The sequence below is a fragment of the Opisthocomus hoazin genome, chromosome 1 (genome assembly GCF_030867145.1).
Source record: "Opisthocomus hoazin isolate bOpiHoa1 chromosome 1, bOpiHoa1.hap1, whole genome shotgun sequence".
Taxonomy (NCBI): Eukaryota; Metazoa; Chordata; class Aves; order Opisthocomiformes; family Opisthocomidae; genus Opisthocomus; species Opisthocomus hoazin.
The window spans coordinates 113300374-113320552 of record NC_134414.1 but is presented as its reverse complement, the minus strand read 5'-3'; the positions used below and the strand labels follow the sequence as shown (position 1 = coordinate 113320552).

General features: G+C 35.8%; 1 protein-coding gene across 1 annotated transcript in view; it reads left to right on the top strand.

Annotated features, from left to right (window-relative positions):
• The window catches only part of NCAM2 (neural cell adhesion molecule 2), a 348076-nt gene that overhangs the window by 245227 nt on the left and 82670 nt on the right, over positions 1-20179 (top strand). The window contains exons 9-10 of the mRNA XM_075433489.1: positions 6642-6792; positions 18043-18230. Coding sequence (XP_075289604.1) covers positions 6642-6792; positions 18043-18230 — 339 coding nt within the window. The remainder of the gene's footprint in view (positions 1-6641; positions 6793-18042; positions 18231-20179) is intronic.

The following is a 20179-nucleotide window of genomic DNA, read 5'->3' as shown; positions in this document are numbered from 1 at the left end:
TGTTTCAACTTGCCTAGATTTTGAATGTCGGGATTTTTGGCTTGCAGTCTTGTGCTTGGACTTCAAGGGATGAAGGACTACTTTGTTAGCCAAATGGTGAACTCTGTAGCAGGGAGGATAAAAGACACTAAGTCACAGCTGCTGTAACAATCCAAGTAATATTATCAAAATCCAGCTGTAAACGAGTCACCAATTTCTGCGTCTGTTCTCACCTTCCACTCTTGCTTTCAGCCAACTCAAAATGTGCATTTTGGCAGCCATACAACTTCATCTCATTTGGTGCTACAGTTCCTCTGTGGGAGTTAAATGGTTGATAAATCAAACTCAACCACTAATCACACCATCCACCTCTCCCCAAGTTCATCTTTCTGCAATTGAAAAATAATGAAAATTTCTAAGCATTATAATCAGCTACTTCTCCCCTTCTGAGATATCACACATTTTAAACTACAATGGCAATGGAATTGTGCACACTGAACACTCCATGGTACATGAATAGATTATTCTGTCCTAGAAGCTGTTCTTGTCTCTTTGTGGATGTTGTACTCTCATCACATCGCTATTCTCTCTATCAGTCATACCCTAAAAACTGCATACCTCCTCTGCGTGTAGAACTATTGAAATACGCTATTTTTCATCATTCTGGTACTGCCCTGGGAGCTCTGGAGCATGGTTTTGGAGCTGTACATCAACCATTTGTGTCATCATAAGGCAGTCAGGACTTTGGGAATATTCACATGTGGAACTACAAATCATGTGAGAAGTTCAGGAAGCAAGAAAGAGCATGACTGAAAAAGTCAAGTAGTAGAATAGCATATAGACCATTACAAGAATGTTATCAAAATAAAAAATACGTGTTTACTTTCACAGAATATGTAGAACTAGTCTTGAGTGATGAGATACCTCCCATTTTATGGTTCTTGTAGAATTCTTTTGGGTTAAGCTACATATTCTTAGTAAGAATACTGTAAGTGCAGAAAGTTCTCACTCTTTGGTGGGTTTTTTGCTTTTCAGCAGACACTTTTTGATACTTCAGAGTTGCCATTCTGGATAATTTTACTGGGAGACCTGTATAGAACAGTTTTCATAGAATCATAGAATCATAGAAAGTTTTGGGTCAGAAGGGACCCCTAGAGGTCATCTAGTCCAACCCCCCTGCAGCGAGCAGGGACATCACTAACTAGATCAGGTTGCTCAGAGCCCTGTCCAACCTGGTCTTGAAAGTTTCCAGGGGTGGGGCCTCCACTATGTCTCTGGGCAACCCGTTCCAGTGTTTCAGAACCCTCATTGTAAAGAACTTCTTCCTTATATCTAGCCTAAACCTACCCTGTTTTAGTTTAAAACCATTACCCCTCGTCCTGTCACTGTTGTCTCTACTAAAAAGATTGTCCCCATCTTTCCTATAGCTCCCTTTAAGTACTGAAAGGCTGCAATCAGGTCTCCCCGCAACCTTCTCTTCTCCAGGCTGAACAAGCCCAACTCTCTCAGCCTGTCCTCACAGGAGAGGTGCTCCAGCCCTCGGATCATTTTTGTAGCCCTTCTTTGGACCCGCTCCAACAGTTTCACATCCTTCTTGTGCTGAGGGCTCCAGAGCTGAACGCAGTACTCCAGGTGAGGTCTCACCAGAGCAGAGTAGAGGGGCAGAATCACCTCTCTCGACCTGCTGGCCACACTTCTCTTGATGCAGCCCAGGACACGGTTGGCCCTCTGGGCTGCCAGCGCACATTGCCGGCTCATGTCCAGCCTTTCGTCTATCAGTACCCCCAAGTCCCTCTCAGCAGGGCTGCTCTCGATCCTTTCATCCCCCAGCCTGTATTGATAGCGGGGATCACCCCGACCCAGGTGTAGGACCTTGCACTTGGCCTTGTTGAACCTCATGAGGTTCACACAGGCCCACCTCTCCAGCTTCTCCAGGTCCCTCTGGATGGCATCCGGTCCTTCTGGCGTATCAACCATACCACTCAGCTTGGTGTCATCTGCAAACTTGCTGAGGGTACACTCGATGTCACTGTCCATGTCATTGATGAATATATTGAACTGCACCGGTCCCAGTATGGACCCCTGAGGGACTCCACTCGTCACTGGTCTCCATCCGGACATTGAGCCGTTGACCACTACCCTTTGACTGCGACCATCCAACCAATTCCTTATCCACTGAACGGTCCACCCATCAAATCCATGGCTCTCCAATTTAGAGGAAGAATGTTGTGGGGGACCATGTCAAAGGCTTTACAAAAATCCAGATAGATGACGTCCATTGGTTTTCCCTTGTCCACTCTTGTTGTGACACCATCATAGAAAGCCACTAGGTTGGTGAGTTTTGTTTTCATTGACGATAACAGAGAACTAGACTGCGCTCAGTATTCAAAATGAAAGGTGTTCTTCTGTGAAATGTTAAATTCTTAATTTAGGGGAATGTGTTTTTTATATGGATAGATTCACAAAGTCACCTGTAACAGTGCTGTACCTATCAGTCTCTGCTGAAGATTTGTCACTTGTGTTTTAGCTTTATGCTGGTGGTGAGGTGGGGGGAGCAGGGGAAACACCACTAAAACCACTTTTATTTATGAATTCTATTAAATTATCTGATTAACATTGATGATGAAAACTATTTTAATTTTGTTACATTTTATGATGATTTCCAAAATGCTCTATAAAGGTAACTTCTGAAGACCTTGATTGTCTTTACCTTTTTCATAACACACAATGATCTGCTTATTGAAATTGTTCTTCCAATGTCTTAGCGTGTAATTGCCTGATAACATACTTGCTCTTTGATCTTTCTAAAGAGATATGTATATCTGTATGGAACTGTGTTGACCATATATGTTTTCAGACCTCACCGATTATTCATACTCCACAGCAGAAATAATGAGTATTGAACCACAGAGTTCTGGTTGTGTAGGTTTTTGTTATGTCTGTTTTTTATGCTCTTTATTAACACTAAGAAATAAAAGCATGTGTACTTATTCAATCCAGCAGAAAACACCATAGTAGGTATTTTATTTTTCTCCCGTTGTAACATTTGAAAGGAAGAAGAAAAATATTCCTCATTTAGTAGGTGCCCATTTTTATTTCAGACAGACTCGAGAGTTACAGACATTAGTAATTTATAGAGATTATATCTGTGTTTCAACTGGTCACCAGTGGCAGCTCCAATGCTTTTTTCCTGGTGGTGATTTCTACTGAGGACTACCGGGCAGGTGCAGTGTACTTCATGTTCCCGTGTGTGCTGCATCTTCTTCTTCATATTTTGGTGTGTTACGGTGCCAGGCATGGTGCTAATGTGTGCTCTCCATACTTAATTAGTGCAGGAGGAAATACACCTCAGAAAGATTTTACCAACAGTTATAAATTTCTGATGGTTGTAGACCCCAAGGTTAGGGCTGCTCCTGTTTGACATTGTATATTTGTTGTTCAAGAAGTTAAATAAGATGATTGCCTTTATGTATTAATATGAATGCAGATGTCTGCATTGTCAGTATATTCTGTTTTTAATAATGCCCTGTACAAGAAGGGGGAAATACAGCTAGCATGGTTTCAATCTTTGCTTCAGGCTAACACTGCATATTAAATTTTTGTCCCAGCTTCTTCGTTGCTCTTTGCTGTAGTCAACTTCTGTTTCTCTGCTGTCTTCCTAATGTTTGTTCCTAGCTGTGCTTCAGCATGACTGCACTCTTATTGTACTTTTTGTGTCGTAATATGTCCTTGACTTACTTACACAGATTTCTATTAATTGACATACCATAGAAAATATAATACAGCCACACTGGTGTATTTTAAGTCCTTGTGAAAATTCATCATTTCTGTCTAGCATTTATATCTAGCATTTTCCATTTGCACATGTTAATCTCCAGCACAATCTGGGAATCCTCTTTAGACACAGACAACTGCTTCAAAATATTTTCTGTTCTTTATGTCTTTATTAATGGAATTTCCTTGGTCTGTGTTTGCACTCGTTTTCTTTCATGTGTTCCTGTGTTCAGGAATGTCAGCCAAACTGTATTTTTGATCAGGTATCACACCATGCTTGCAGAAAAATTAATGACAATGTAAATTATCCATCTGCAGAATAGGACCAGGGATCCTTGTGTTTATTTTCATTACCTTTTTTTTAAAACATCAATTAGCACTTGCTTCTGTGGTTTGGGAATGTATGGAATTAATTAAAGTGAACTATATAGTGAATTATACAGTGAATTATAATATTTGTTATCAGTATTGAATTGATAAAATTTTTCTTTGTTAGCAAATTCAAAATAACACTGCAAATTTTATACTTCTGTAAAAATATCTTTAGTGACTTTTGTGACAATTATAAATAATTTAACTCTTTTTACAGGAATCCTGTTGGCCATACTGCCCAGAAGGTACAGATAGTACATGTTTGTTTTTCAGGCTGTGAAGAGTTACCATTTGTAAATGTATTTATAAATCTTTTTTTTTTCTTCTCTATTTTATATATGCTTCTACTAACCTATTACTGGAAACAGAAAATTGAGCTATATGAATAATCTCTGATCTAATTTGGAAAATCATGGTGAAAGAACTTCAGTGAATGTGTCTTTAGAGCTATAGATCAGCATAATTTCACAGAAAGACACCTTCTATTGTGCAAGGAGAAGGTACTAAGAAAAAATTTGGTTTCTCATTGTAGGTTTGTGATATACAATAAGGAAGGTCATTTAGAATATTTTTCTCAAAATACCTGTTCTCTGTTACTACTTCCTATTGTATAGAGCTACCTTAGTGGTTTAGGAGGGCATCTCTTAATGAATCACTAATATAGTATTTAGTACTGTATTTGTGATTCGCAGTCAGAGATTGTCTCAGCATGTCTTCTCACAGTTTCAAATATGACTTCTTAGGGAAATATTTGTAATCAAGGTAAAATCAGAAATAAAATTGCTAAAGTGTGTGTGCATTTTAGATGGAAATATTGTAGATTTACCATTGTATTACATACTTGATGTTTTAAAAAAGCAGGAAATAATTCATAGGTAATTCATACTGTTATTAACTGTGTCATGCAGCATACTTGTAATATATATATATATCTCCAAAATTATTAAAACTATTTAAGGTTTTGTTTTAAAGAAATTGCATTTTACTTCTCCCAAGAAATCCCTCCAAAAAACATGGTGTTCAGTACTGTAGCATGTTTACCAGTGACTTCATAACTTTTATCTTTCCTTTTTTAAAGGTATAATAAAAATGAAATTTTCAGCATTAGAAGTCACATAACAGATAACTACGTGGTCTTAATTACTAGTTTTTACCAATCCAGAGGGGTTTAGGTTTGCTCTTGCATTAGAATTCCATAACTTTAATTTATGTACTAGTGCTGTGAGAGTTTTGCAGGAAACAAGATTCAGTGTCCTTGGACTCTGATGTGAGATCAGAATACTTTTTTTTCTATTGAAATGATGATACTCATAATGCTTTATATGACTGTCAAATATTTTAAGATCTAAGTTGGGTGTATTTTTCCTGTATTCAGTGATGAAACAATTGTACAAAGTTAAAAGCGCAGTCACTTAAATATCAGCTACTGCTTGGTGAGTATTTAGTGTAAATAGCAGTAAACTTGATCATATGTATTTGTAGGATTGGACATTAAAGTATGTTACAAGTTTAAATGTGATACAGTGAAATAGTTACTGGTTTTCTCTCCCTTTTCCACCCTCTTCAATAATGAAAGTAGGTAAATTTCGGTACTTTTTATGAGGTATTTTTTTCCTTAAGCGAAAAAAGTGAAACAAAGAAGTAAAACAAGTTTCCCAACGATACAAACCAAGTAAAGAGCAGAACTAGATTAAAAATAACTTATTTTTTCTCAGGTATACTACTCCATGTAGGTTGATGTGTCAAGAATAGGATTTTTTAAAAATTGTGGGTTTTTATTTTCCCTAATATTTTGTACTCTTGAAATTCAAATAGTTTTGGGGGAGAGGATGGGGAGGTATTGTGGATAAGGATTTTTAGGAAGCTGCTAAATTTATGTTCTTGAAAATCAGAAGCCAGCATTCATTTTTCTCCCTTGCCTTTTTCCATGCAATGATATGGAAATAAAATCCAGAAATTCCAGTTGCATTTATGGATCCTATTTTTTAACAATTTTGAGTTTGTGGCAAGAAAATGTGAATAATGAGAATAAATCTATGACTGGGTTTGTGTTTTGAACAATTTTTGTGTGGATATTTCTGCTCAGGTTCACATTTACATTTACATATTCAAAGACAAGAGATATAATGCTAACTGTAATCTAAGATACTATGATTTTACATGTGTGCGTTTTCATTAACTGCAGCATCATAACAAAATGAGTGAGATCATAAACAGGTTTTGAGAATACAGTTCACTTTTCCAGTCATAAGTGGATACGTCTTGTGATTTACCTTGGCAATGTTCCTTTAAGCATGTACTTATTCCCTGTATAGTAACTAGAAACAGAACATCTTTTTCTATTTTTTTTAATTTATTTGACAAAATTAGAAGTTGCTTAGCTGTCAGTAATTACTTCACCACAGGTGCAGAGATGCTTTCAGTCATACTTATCAATGGTGTTTAATATATAAAACATACATAAATATACATATATATATATAAAACCTTTCTTTTTCCTGAATCAATGTAAACAGAGCCCAGATGGCCGTATAGAAGTCAAAGGGCAACATGGAAAATCGTCACTGCATATAAAAGATGTGAAGTTGTCAGATTCAGGGAGATATGACTGTGAAGCTGCAAGTAGAATTGGTGGGCACCAAAAGAGCATGTACCTTGATATTGAATGTAAGTTCTAATATTTTGTTTTCTCTTTTAAATTTGTATTAAAAGAAAAAAAAAAGTACATTCTTAATGGAAGGTCAGTTTTTCCTGATAATTCATGTTTAAACTTGCATAATTTAAGAAAGCATGTCCTTCTGTTGTTAGTGATACTGAATTCTGTGGAGGAATCCTGTCTTTTCTGAAGTTGACAAAACCCTTGTTGGAGATTTAAGCAGGACAGGATTTTGTCAGAGATCATATTCCAGTGGTATTATGCATTTGCTTAAGGCTCAGCTTAATAACTTCGAATCTTTGGGCTCGTGGGGACTACTGTGGGTGAAAAGTATTTAGTGGGATAAGGTAAGGAATGATTTGAGCAACAGCTCAATCTTGAGCTTAACCTTCTAAGATTCAACAGTGTTCTGTTTTTTTCCTAGTTGACTGTTTTACTAATCCCCAACATGTCTCTAGTCCTTCTTATAACCCCTTCTGGAGTTCACAAGTTTGTGACAATCTTTTTTAGATGGGCTGATTTATGCACAGGCTGCTTTACTTAAAGCTCTTGAATTTTATCCAGGTGAAAAGGAGATGATTTTTGCTTAGAGAAGAGTCTGATGCTATAGAAGCCAATCAGAGGATATAAAGTTTAAATATACAAAAATTAGCTGGAAAATTTTCTCTTCAAACTGTTCTTCAAATTCATGAAGCAAAGGTCTTCAAAAAATGAAAACAAACAAAAAATTCCTTATTTTATATTTCATCACTGTTCTATTTTGCTAGAGATTTTCTAGATACATTTGTTCTACATTTGCAATATAGCTTGAGTGAGCCTGTTTGAGGTTGAGACACTAAACAGAAAAAGTCTTTCAGTGGGAAGATGGAAATTGGAATAGGATCTCTGGCACAGAAAGACAAGTAACAGTTGCAGATTATCAGCTGAGTGATTTCCTGAGGAGTTCTGAAAGCCACTTCAGTATATGGTTGCGATTTCCGTCTTTTTAGTAGGCAAGCAATGCATTATGAGGTAGAAGACAAATCTGAGAGGAAAATGAGAAATTATCAAAGTCGTACTTGGATGTTAGGAATGGAGAGATTTTCCAACCCGGAAGACCTAAGAAATAAATACAATATTTACTAATAGCTTTAACATAGCTAATCTTCAGTAAACAGGCATATGAAGAGATTTGAAACTTTGCAAAATATTATTATTTTTGTGTGAACATACTAATTTATTATACTTTTTTATTTAATGAGTGCACTGGTGCAGTGATAATTATTTTGTATGTATATAAAGAAAAAAATTACTAGATGAAAATGCAAGTTCAGTGAAGTTCCTGTAAAATTTTGATAAAATTCTGTCCTACTCTGCACATAGTGATATGAAATATATTGTTTGATTAAGGTTATGTAGCATTATACTTTAATATTAAATATTAGTACCTTTTGCATTCAAAGAGAGATACAGAAAGCACCATATTTTATGAAACATGGGCAACTGAAATTTAAGAATTTATTAGCAGCATAGAATTTATTTAAAGGGCATAACAAAATCTCTGGATTGATACAATACATTATAGTCTAAGGCATCTTTCAGGGTGAAATTTTTAGAACAGATGCTAAGAATTTAGAAGTATTGTATTATGATATGGCAGGCTTAATTCTGAATACGTGTGGGAACAATCAAATATAGAGTATGAGAAAATGGAATAGCATTTTGTTTTAAGTCTGAAGTTATGTCTTGGTAGACACTACAAATACATTCTTTTATGAAGCAGGTGCCATAGTTATCGTTCATTCTGCCAATTTCACTTTGTAATTTGCAGGCTAGAGACTTTCAGCAAAAGCTACAGGTTCAAAAACTGAACAGTGAATTTTGGAAAATATGGGGGGTGGTTGTGAGATTCTGTGAAGTCGGTATTGAATAGATGATTTGACTCTTATTGTATTATTTTCCAAGTGATTTTTTTTGGAATGTTAATTGTAATTATAAACATTGCGATCAGGATTTTTTACATTTTTTTCCAAATATTCATTAACCGAATTGCGTAAAACTTCAAAATATTTTAATTTTCACTTATTTTGGTTTTATCAAAACTAATGTTGAGAAGAACTTTTTCATGTATGGCTGGCTCTTTGCATAATCACTAATGAGCCATTTTAGCAGAATTTATATTATTTGTAGTAATATTCTAGTAGAAACCACAAGAAGCACTACTACGTATTGCTTGTCAGAAACAATCTTTTTCTTTTTTTTTCCCACCACAATTTGAAATCAACCTCATTACTGTTACAATATTGAACTTTGTTTCCTGAGTCGACTAGTCTTTTAGGCTTTTCACTTTGTCTTAGTTAGCTGTATTGCACTGTAGTTAGTGCAAACACTTTGGATTCATCCTATTTAATTTTATATATTTGCAAAAAAATACAGCATTAACTTAAAAGCAGGTTGACAAATTGAGCCTACAAATTCCATTTACCTTCGAGGAAGCAAGGCTTTGAATCAGTGAAAATAATACTACTGTGTGCAGGACGTCACAAATGTTGTGACAAATGTCACTAAAGTTTCAGCTACCTACTGCTATCATAAGTTATAACAAATGCACACAGTTCATACTTTGGATTCAGTCTCTGTTAAAAGAAATCAGTCTGTCAACATCCCATCACTACTTACAGAATCACACAATGGTTGAGGTTGGAAGGGATTGCCTATTGTCCTGTCACTGGACACCACTGAAAAGAGCCTGACTTCCTCTTCTTTACACCCTCCCTTCAGCTGTTAATCGTGGGGGCCTAGCCCTATCTTGTTATCGCAGCCAGAAAACAGAACTGATAAACACAATGATATGACCTAAGAAGGAGACAAAGAGCAGGAAAAGCAATCAACAGAAACAAAATTTTGCAATGTTCTGGAAAACTTTGCATCTTTTCTCTTAAAACACTATTGGCTTTAGTTACATTTTTTCCTCTCAAATTTATAGCTTAAAATGAGAAGGCAAAGATGGAAAAAGTCAATCTTAAGCATCACGTAATACATGTCATAATTTTGACATGACTTTGGAGCTCATGAATGTCATTTGTAAGATCTAAAATTTTCATTCTTTGACTACCATGTGCACTTGCATAAAAGTAAATAGGGTATGCCATTGCAGTGACTTAAAGGGGATAAGAATGTTGAATTCTGAGCAAAAGATGAGGTTTATCGCATAAAGTTGCTTTGCAAAAAATATTTCACCCAAATTCCCTGTACTGAAGGAGAGATGAAGGTGTCTTTGTTGTCTTTTTCCGATGTTGCAACAATGAATGTGACAAAGTGGCTAAGATTATACTTTGTTTATCTGTGTAGTAGATCTACCTATTCTTTAACTCAAAAAGGTGTAATCATACTTTAGAACAGAAATACTATTTAAAAGCTTTTGGCCTATATATGCTAATGACTTGTTAAAATGCAGTATTCATGGTAGGGATTTATCTAAATTTTTACATAATAAAGCTCTATACTGCATGTTTTTGTTGACCCTACAGTGAGCTTGATGTCATTTTAAGTAGATTTTTAATAACATGTTGGCTATTTTTCTTTTAATAGAAAACTACAATTTTGAATGAATATTTGAATTAAATATGAGTAAAATATTTTAGGTTTTATTCCTTTTCTCTTCTAAAAGTTTACTCATTTTTTAATATGTATGTATGCCTCAGCATCTTTTCTTACTCATGTAATTTTTCACATATGCAACTGTGAAAAGTAAAGGTAAAAAAAAAAGGCAAGAAAGAGTTTTTTGATATTTCCTTGGAGAAGGTTCTACTTCATGAATTGGTCTTACAGGCTGAAAGTATTAAATGTTTACATTGATAATTAGTGAGTAAATTTTAAACTGGTTTTCATACTTGCAAAATTCAACAGAATTTTGCATGGCATTTTGTACTATGTTAAGTGTAATTTATATTATACAATGATGACCGATGAATCAAAAAAAGGCAACATGGCCTTTGTCTTTCCCTATATCTCCAAGATAGGTCCAGTGGACCAGAAGCAACACATCTAAAAATTAATAGAATTAAAATAATCAGGTGGTATGCTAAATGTGATGTTGAAACTTCAACAAAACAAAGTGTCTAATTTGCAATTTGTAACCTCAATACTTTTTATCAGTTAACTTCCCTTAACTGCAGAATACTTGGCATTGCTTGAAGTTGGTATCCTTAAATAGTCTTCAGTTGTGTCAGAACATCGTGAAGTCACTAGGTTAGAACATGCTTGAAAGAGAGACCTCCAGTATTGTTTACAGTAAACCTGAGTCATGTAGCTTGGATTGCAATGCCTGAGGCCAGGTCCCTCTGCACTACAGAGCCTGCCTCTGAGCTGCTGTTGCTGCACAGAGTGGGAGCAGCATTGATCTAAAGTAAAGAGGGAAATGCCACGTGAGTTTGAGTACGCTGTTCTGAAGGTCTAAGGGGTATTAGGTATGGGTTTAGGGAGACCATGTGTTGGAAATGGAGTTGGATATACAGGGTAATTTCAACAATGCTGCTTGGATTTTTAGTATGCTCCTTAAAATTTCTTAGAGTTTTTTTTGTTGTTGTTTTCTGGACAGCACTGCGTGTAAAAATTCAGTAAAGAGATAATAAGGCTCGGAATCCCTGTCCCATACAGGAAAAACAATTATGATTTGGGAACATAGGGGGCAGAGAGAGAGAGAGGAAGAGAGAGAAACAGAGAGAGAGAGAGATATCAGGGAATGGAGGAAAGATATCAGTAAGAGGCATGTTGTGGACGTAAGGATGACAGGTAGGAAAATTCAGAAGGTAAAGATGAAGCTGTTCTGAAACAGCTGGTTTTATTCTGAAAATGCGAGAATTGTGATAGGAAGAGATATAGGGGTTAGGATCCTGTTTTGAGAAAGGCATTGTGGTTTTTAACTTTTGGCTATAAGAGAATTATGTGACCTAATACACAATGTTAGAAGTCTGGCCATCCTAAGTTATTCCAGTAATTCTGTCCTGGAATACATGCAACAATTGAAATTTTGATACAAACTGGTGCCATCCAATAATAATATGTCAGTAATTGGTAACATCTGGTAATTTTATTACTAAAATAAAAATCAGTGCTAGTGTGAGATCTATAGGGAGAGTCTTCCTGTTCTGTTTCTGATAACCAGTATTCTTAGTGTTTCACTTACATAAAAAATGACTGATAAATATATGTGGACAGTTTCTTTTAAATATCATTGTTGACATACTTTCATCTCCCATCTTAGACAGGTTTAGATATTTTTAGAGAGGTTTATCCATTCACAACAGATATTTCTATGAAACTAAAATTTCTTGGGTTTTTTGTTTGTTTTATGGCTTTTTATTTAAAGTGATCAACAAGATAAAATTCCGTAATGTCAAGTGGAATTCAAAGTAAAATATATCCATTGATGCATTGAATTTCTGTGACCCTGGCAGCACCAAGCACAAAAACTATGCATGCATTCATTGCCCACCGTTTCTTAAGGTTGAAGGTGCCATTATTAACAACATACTTTGCATCTAGCAGAAAGATACCTTATATTCATGATAACTTTTTTTATATTTTTATAGAAATGGAGAAGTTAGTGTGGTGTTTGGATATGAAAAATAGTATTATAGTCAAGGTTATCAGGGACTAGTTCTGCTTGCCAGTAAGAGGGGACTCTTACTCTTGCATCAACTGTATAATTAGTAGATAGTCCATCATACTATTGAATATCAATGTTATGTTATAGTGTATTTTGAGAGGAACCAAGAGAATGGGGCTGGAGAAAGGAAACATTACTGAGAGTGGCGTTTCCTTTCTGGCTGTGAAAGAAACACACACCTCTGCAAAACCACTGATCTCAAACTTTCAAAATGGTGAGCTGGATTCAGAAAAAAACCCTCAGGTTTCAGCTAATAATCATGGCAATTTAAAACCTAGTATATGATAAGTTTCATTTGCTTTTCTGTTTGGAAACTTCACATGCAGATCTTGCACGTTTTTCCTTGCAGCCACATGATCATGATAGCAGCAGTAAAACTGTGAAAGTTAGTAACCCTGAAGCTCTGAAGTTCATATCTTCCTTTAAGGATGATTATGTATTAAAATCTAATCACCTGGCCTAATTTGTTTAAGTCTCTCTAATATTATCTCTTGTTACAAGGAATATGTGACAGTTATTATGCCTGGCTGGGGAGACTCTTCTACTTTATCTCCAAGGAAAAGCTCTTCATTCCGAAATATCAACTATTGCAAAACAGATATGCGGGAGAAAGTACAAAAAGAAAGATAGAAGGCTTTTAACCAAATTGTGGAGAGTTACAAAAAATGAAGGTACTTTTACTGGGTGGATGATGAAGAAAGTACTAGATTTTCTAGAAGAAGTGGTTTATTAAAGTCCTTGATGACAAGAAACTTATGCCAGTATTAACCATCTAAGAGATAGGCATCGAAAAATATACTACACAAAATGCTCCAGCATCTTAGACCTGATAATGTCACATATTTTCATTGTATGATGCAGGAAAATAAATTATTTGAGGAACAAATAGCCATAAGTTTGAAAACCTATGTTCTTAAATTAAGAAGTGCAAATCTGATTCTGTACACTAGTTTGCTATTATAGCTGTCTGGACACATGCTGAATCAGGTAATTTGCCATATCCAATTTTGTGTACAACGCCAAACAAACACCAGAGCTGGATCTTTGAAATCATTAATTGAATTACCTTCTGGATGAGACAGATGATATATTAGTCTGTTCTTGAATCACTGTTCTTGGACGTTATACCTAACAAGGATTTCTAAATGCTAAAGACAGTTCAGCTCAAAGTTTGCTTCTCTTATGTAGTCTTCTTATGCAGGTCATCCAGAACCACTTCTCCTAATTGGAGTGCTGACCTGTCAGTTTCTTTCTTGTTTAGCTTAATTTTAGCTGATGCTGCTGCCATAATATTAACTATTCTAAAATTCAATTCTAAAGTTATAATTGCTTGTAGAATCCTACTGTTATAGAATAGTTTTGTTTAATTTTGTGCCTTCGTGATGTAGTCTTAGTTCGCTTTAGGCATCTTTTTCACTTGGGTTGCCTCATCTGTCAAAAATATTACTCCATCTTTCACTATTCAAGCTTATAACAGTATTTATGAACTTTATTGTATCCTGGGCTGCATAAAAAGAAGCATGGCCAGCAGGATTAGGGAGGTCAATCTCCCCCTCTACTCTGCTCTGGTAAATTCCTGCCTGGAGTATTGCATCCAGCTCTGGAGTCCCCAGCACAAGACAGACATGGACCTGTTGGAGCGGCTCCAGAGAAGGGCCACAAGAATGGATCAGAGGGACGGAGCACCTCCCCTATGAAGAAAGGCTGAGGGAATTGATGTTGTTCAACCTGGAAAAGAGACAGCTCAAGGGACACCTTATTGTGGCCTTCCAATATGTAAAGGGGGCTTAAAAGAAAGACGGGGAGAGACTTTTTACCAGGATCTGTAGTGATAGGACAAGGAGCAATGGTTTTAAACTAATAGAGGGTAATGTCAGATTAGATATAAAGAAGAATTTTTTTGCGATGAGGTTGCTGAGACACTGCAACAGGTTGCCCAGAGAAGCTGTGGATGTCCCATCCCCAGAAGTGCTCAAGCCCAGGCTGGATGGGGCTTTGAGCAACCTGGTTTAGTGGAAGGTGTCCTTGCCCATGGCAGGGAGGCTGGACTAGGTGATCTTTAAAGGTCTCTTCCAACCCAAATCATTCTAAGATTCTATGATTTATTGTGTGCCTGTACTAACTAATATGAACAGTAGCTTTTGTACTCTCATGTAAGGGATTTTTTTATTTTTTCAGTAGAGTGCCATAAGGTTCAGATATAATAAATACCATCAGGGTTGCTTTTTTAAAAAATGGAGTGAATTCAAACTCCTAGTTCTGTATTTAACTACTTACAAGTCCAGTATGTTTTTAACTGGTGGTACGTTTTCAAAAAATGGAGTGAATTCAAGCTCTTTGTTCTGTATTTAGCTGTTTATAAGTCCAGTACATTGTCTTAACTGGTAGTACTTTATGTACAAAAGCGTAAAAATAATGGTTCATTTACACCCTGAATTGAATTTTGTCAGGCATAAATTAATCCAGAGTTACATAGAAGCTAAGCAGAGCATGTTTTTATTTTTTAGTGGTTTTAATTTTCTCACTGATCTATGTGGATTCTCTTTTCTTTTTGTACAGTACATATATTGCTTTTAAGTATCCTCAACATATGTTAACATATGAGAAGGTCCACCTTCTCATTTCTACTTGATTGGACTTCATTTTCATTTGGTAGAATTTTATGATAAATGTTCTATATATTAACTTAATTTGTTTCTTAGTTACTGTAGAAAACTTCAGGGATCAGATTTTGTAGACATATAAAATGGTCAGCCTTAAGTTTTCAAAGCCTTGACTATAAGGTTTGTTATTTATTCATGGTCTATTTTATATTAAATATACTGTGTGTTGCTGTTTGATAAATACTAATTCTGTAACCGTTTAAGCTTAATATACTACAGTTAGTTATGAAGAGCATGCAAGGAAAAACAAGATCAGTTTGTAAACTAGTTATTCCGTTCCAACTCATTTTTTGTATAAGAAATGTAAAATAACTCTTATTTATACTGTAAAAAATGATTTCCAGAACTATTTTCTTCACGTAAAACGTCACTCCAGGTATCTTAATCTATTCCTGACTAGGAAATCAAAAATCATTTGACTTAAGATAATTTGTCTGAATCAAGCCCTTAGCACAGTCATCTTGTGTCCTTTTTGCTATACTGGAGCTTTCAACTGCTGAGGAAAAGGCTGCAAAGACTTTTTACCCAGACTTTTTGAGAGAGAAAATATGAAACTTTTTTTGTTTAGGACTGCTTTACATTTGAGACTTGGTGGTTTGGGGATATATCTGTATTTGATGGACTTTTAGTCCTGTTTGTGTTTTAAGATGTTAAAACTGTCGGTTAGTATCTGTGTCATGTATACATGACTCCATAATTTACCTATTCTTTTAAATTATGAATAAACAAATACTATAAGCATCCAAAAATCTGCCTTTAGAAGAGAGAGCAGTCTGAACTGAAAGTCTCTATTCTCTGAAGTGCTTGTACCTGCAGTATGGAAGTGTACACTACTTTTTCACTTGTAAGACTTTTAAATATTTAAATCAACAGAGAGCATCAAAACACGTGATGTTATCTGGGAAGGAATATTAGCCAGATTCAGACAAAACATCTTTCTATCTTCCACATGCATGCCAGTTTTCATTAGTGGAGTGAACTTATTCTGAGAAATTGTGTATTGGAACACAGTGCGTATGTAAGATTTGTTGTGGAATAACCACATTTTGTGCCTCATGAAAACTCTGATGAGATTTCTGATCCATATGTTGAACACATCAGGTGCAAAAACTGTCTGCCATGCAGAAGTCAGTTTGTGCGGTTTTCCTTCGAATGGCTCCCACCACTAATTTCATTTCCAGAGGAAAAGACAAGTCTCTGACTCTTGGTATTCTGAGATTCCTGACCATACTTAACCACAAAACAGGCATATCCAGTTTGCTTTTTCCTTCGTAGAGCTCCACTAGTGTGAGGTGTCACATCCTGAAGACTCTGATAGTCCATTTTTGCATTAAGATGTTTAGATGATGAAATGTATTTTTTTTAAGGTTTGTGGAAAACCAAGGAGCATTAGAATTACTTATTAAAACATTTGGAAAAGAATGATGAGCTCCTGTAACTGGTAAATAAATTCGTAGGAAGACATACTTTACTTATTTGCGTAAAATCGCTGTCTTTCCCACAAAAATAAGGGCTGAATAGTTAAAGAAATGCTGCTGGAATTGTAACAGCCTTGATCTGTGCTTTAAAATTTCTGCTGAAAACAGTTCTTCTCGGTCAAAGGCTGTATGCATGCATGCAGGAGCATCATAAAGTCACCAGAAAGTTCTGCTTTTTTACAAAGGTAAACACAGAAAGAAGTTGAAAACGTGCACTTCAGAAACAAGGAAATAGTTTTAAAGCATTTGTGAAGGTAAATTTTACTACTTAGTTAAATATGCTCAGTTCTAGTCTCTGATACACCTATTAAAAATTTTCTAGCCTAAAGTTAAACTATTTGTGAGAAGGCTAGAATAGAATTTCCAGAGACATACCTAGAAACATGTAGAAGGTGTTTATCAAAATAAAAATATATACATATATATTTTAAATATTAAAAAGAGATACAGTGACACCAGCTATAATTGATAATTCTCTTTTAAAGTGGTAGAGTTTCCTTGATTTTCAGTAATATAAATAATATTTTCTTAATACCCTTAAAGTATAAGAAGAGTGGGATGAAAATATTATTTACAAATAGATATTTAATAGACGTTAGTAGAAGAGCAGGGAAAGAGTTACTCTCTCTCATTTTCTAGAGACCATTAAGCTGTTCCTGCTATCCAGGGAAATAGTGAATAGAACAGGTAATCCTTGTCACTACTGCCATTGTGATCTGAAAACCATAGTTAGTTTGCAAACCAGCAATTTCCTGTGTATCAGACCATATGTTTAAAGTAGCCATATATAGGCAGGTTTGTAAGGAAGACGCACCATCTTTTTGCTTGTCTGTAGCTTGATGATTTCATAAGGAACTGGTATAAAGATTATCCTAAATAATGTACTGACACACACAATATTTTTTTCGAAGTAGGTAGAATATGTTGCAACTTTGTAGGTATTCCTTTCTTATTTTTTTCTTCTAGGTTTATTCACACAACTAAACATCTCTCTTTAGAAAGATTTCGTAAAGTATAAGATAGTTCCAGTGAGAAATGGGTGGTGCACTTATACATCTATGAAATTTGGAGAATTAGTATAATTTCTTCTTGTCAAAAGAAGACACTATAAAATCAGCATCTCCACTTGTCATATAAGTGTCTGACTGAAGAGTTTCTCATCCTCAGGAAGAAATGTTCTTTGTCATTTCTGAGATAATGTCTTTCAACAGTCTGATGTTCCCTAATGCTAAATATAATTAGCAATATTCTGTTCCTGAGATTTTCAACTGAAACGGTTTCAGGAGAGGAGAAAGCTAACAAAATAAAGCTCAAGAAACTCAAGGTTGAATAGTGATATTTGCATGGTCCATAATAAATTGATAGAACAATCAATTGACATTTCTATGTGAACATGAATACTTGGATAGGGATATATGGCTTGTTTTACTAAAACAGTTAATATATTTCTGTATGACTTCCTTTTTCCAGATGCTCCAACATTTGTGTCAAATCAAACCATGTATTACTCTTGGGAAGGCAATCCCATCAATATAAGCTGTGAAGTGCTAGCAAATCCATCTGCCTCAGTTCAGTGGAGAAGAGGAAAATTAGTTTTACCAGTAAAAAATACAACACATCTGAAGACCTACAGTACAGGAAGAAAGCTGATTCTAGAGGTAAGGCTTAAAATGGGAATCTATGTTAATCAATTTCTTCCTCAGTCTGGCACCATTGCAAGTACTATATAACGCATTTAAGGATAAGACTTATAATTTAATGAGTAAAGCTCTTTTTAAAAAAACAGTATTTATGAACTTGTTTATCTCCACATTTCTTGTAATTATTTAGAAAATAAACCTCATTTGCATGGCTCATGCTCCATTTTCCAACTGCAGTGAACAAAAATGTAACTTGCATTTCTTGCAACTGAATAAACACATAAATAAAATAAAACTAACCCATCAGGTTAAAACTAAAAATTAAAGTGACTACCTGGTAGGTGTTTGGTATATGCAAAAAGTTCTGTGGCTTCAATCAAGAATGAAGTAGAAGGGTAAAGTGATAATAAACTGCAATTAATTTGGATAACAACTGTTTCCTCATGGAGGCATGAAAAAAAAATAAGAACTAAACTTGCTTCTGTTACCAAAAAAGGTACATGTAAGAACAAAACCTGAGGAAGGCAGAAGACAAAGAGTGGGCTTTAATTATCCGTTTACTTTATTAACTTGACTAAACAGTGAACTATTCAGCAATAGTATCTAGCAAGTCATGGTCCTTAATTATTTCACAACAAAGTGTAACCAGTGTCTCCAGCCCTGGTCTCACCTGTTACAGGGATGACATAATGTCGTCCTCCACAGATGTGGAAGAAGTTATTTTTCTCCACTTCTTTCTAGTATCAGGCTTGTGTCTGCTCATAAGCTTCTCGGCTGTCATGAGAGAAAAGGTTAGAAGCTATAGGGCTATCAGAGTGGGGAACCTAACTTCAGATCCCAAGCAAGAGGTGTACAGTCCACTGAAAAAAATTATGTTTTTTTCCTAAAGTCTATAAAAGTAACCTCCTTTCTTTTAGTAAAGGATATATATTTAAAGAGACACAGTCTTACTTTGGTTTGAAGGTCATCTTTAGGGGTTTTTTTATATATTTTAAGTAAAGATCAGGAACACAAATTATGCTTTACAGGCTGTGGTTCTCTGAGTGCTCCTCCATTCTCCTGTCACCTGAACAATTGCTCAGGCAAGCTGGATTCCAGTAAGGCACTAGCTCCCTATGACATCTATTACCTGTTCTGTCTTACACCCTTATACACCTGAGTTTACAGTTGAGCCACATACCTTACGTGTTCTTTCCCCCCGTTGTGTCTGGTGTGTTGTGAATCCAACAAATAATAAAAAGTATAAATTCTTGCATCTTTTATAGGAATCAACGATTTTTCGAGCTTTCATTGCTTGTTTCAGTCAAAACATCAGTTTGTGCAAAAAATGTCTGTGAAAAAAATGTGAAGATTTTAGATTTTTTTTCTTGTTTAAAAGTAAAGTTGTAAACATTAACAGTATCACAATTTTCCATTATTTGATTTCCTCATTTGAATTTGAGAAGGGGAAGTTTAACTTGAAAAAGGGTGTATTTAGATCTGTATTTGGAGAATGTACTAGATAGGCTGAAGTAAGAACACATCTGCATATTGTGTAGGGAGACGTGTAGGGTCCTCACCTGGGGAGGAATAACCCCATGCACCAGTACAGGCTTGGGACTGACCTGCTGGAGAGCAACTCTGCAGAGAGGGACCTGGCAGTCCTGGTGGATGACAAGTTGGCCATGAGCCAGCAGTGTGCCCTTGTTGCCAAGAAGGCCAATGGGATCTATTAGGAAGAGTGTGTTCAGCAGGTCAAGGAAGGTTCTCCTCCCCCTCTGCTCTGCCCTAGTGAGGCCCCATCTGGCATACTGTGTCCAGTTCTGGGCTCCCCAGTTCGAGAAAGATGAGGAACTACTGGAGAGAGTCCAGAGGAGGGCTACGAAGATGATTAGGGGACAGGAGCATCTCTCCTACAAGGAAAGGCTGAGAGAGCTGGCCATGTTTAGCCTGAAGAAGACAAGACTGAGAGGGGATCTTCTGAATGC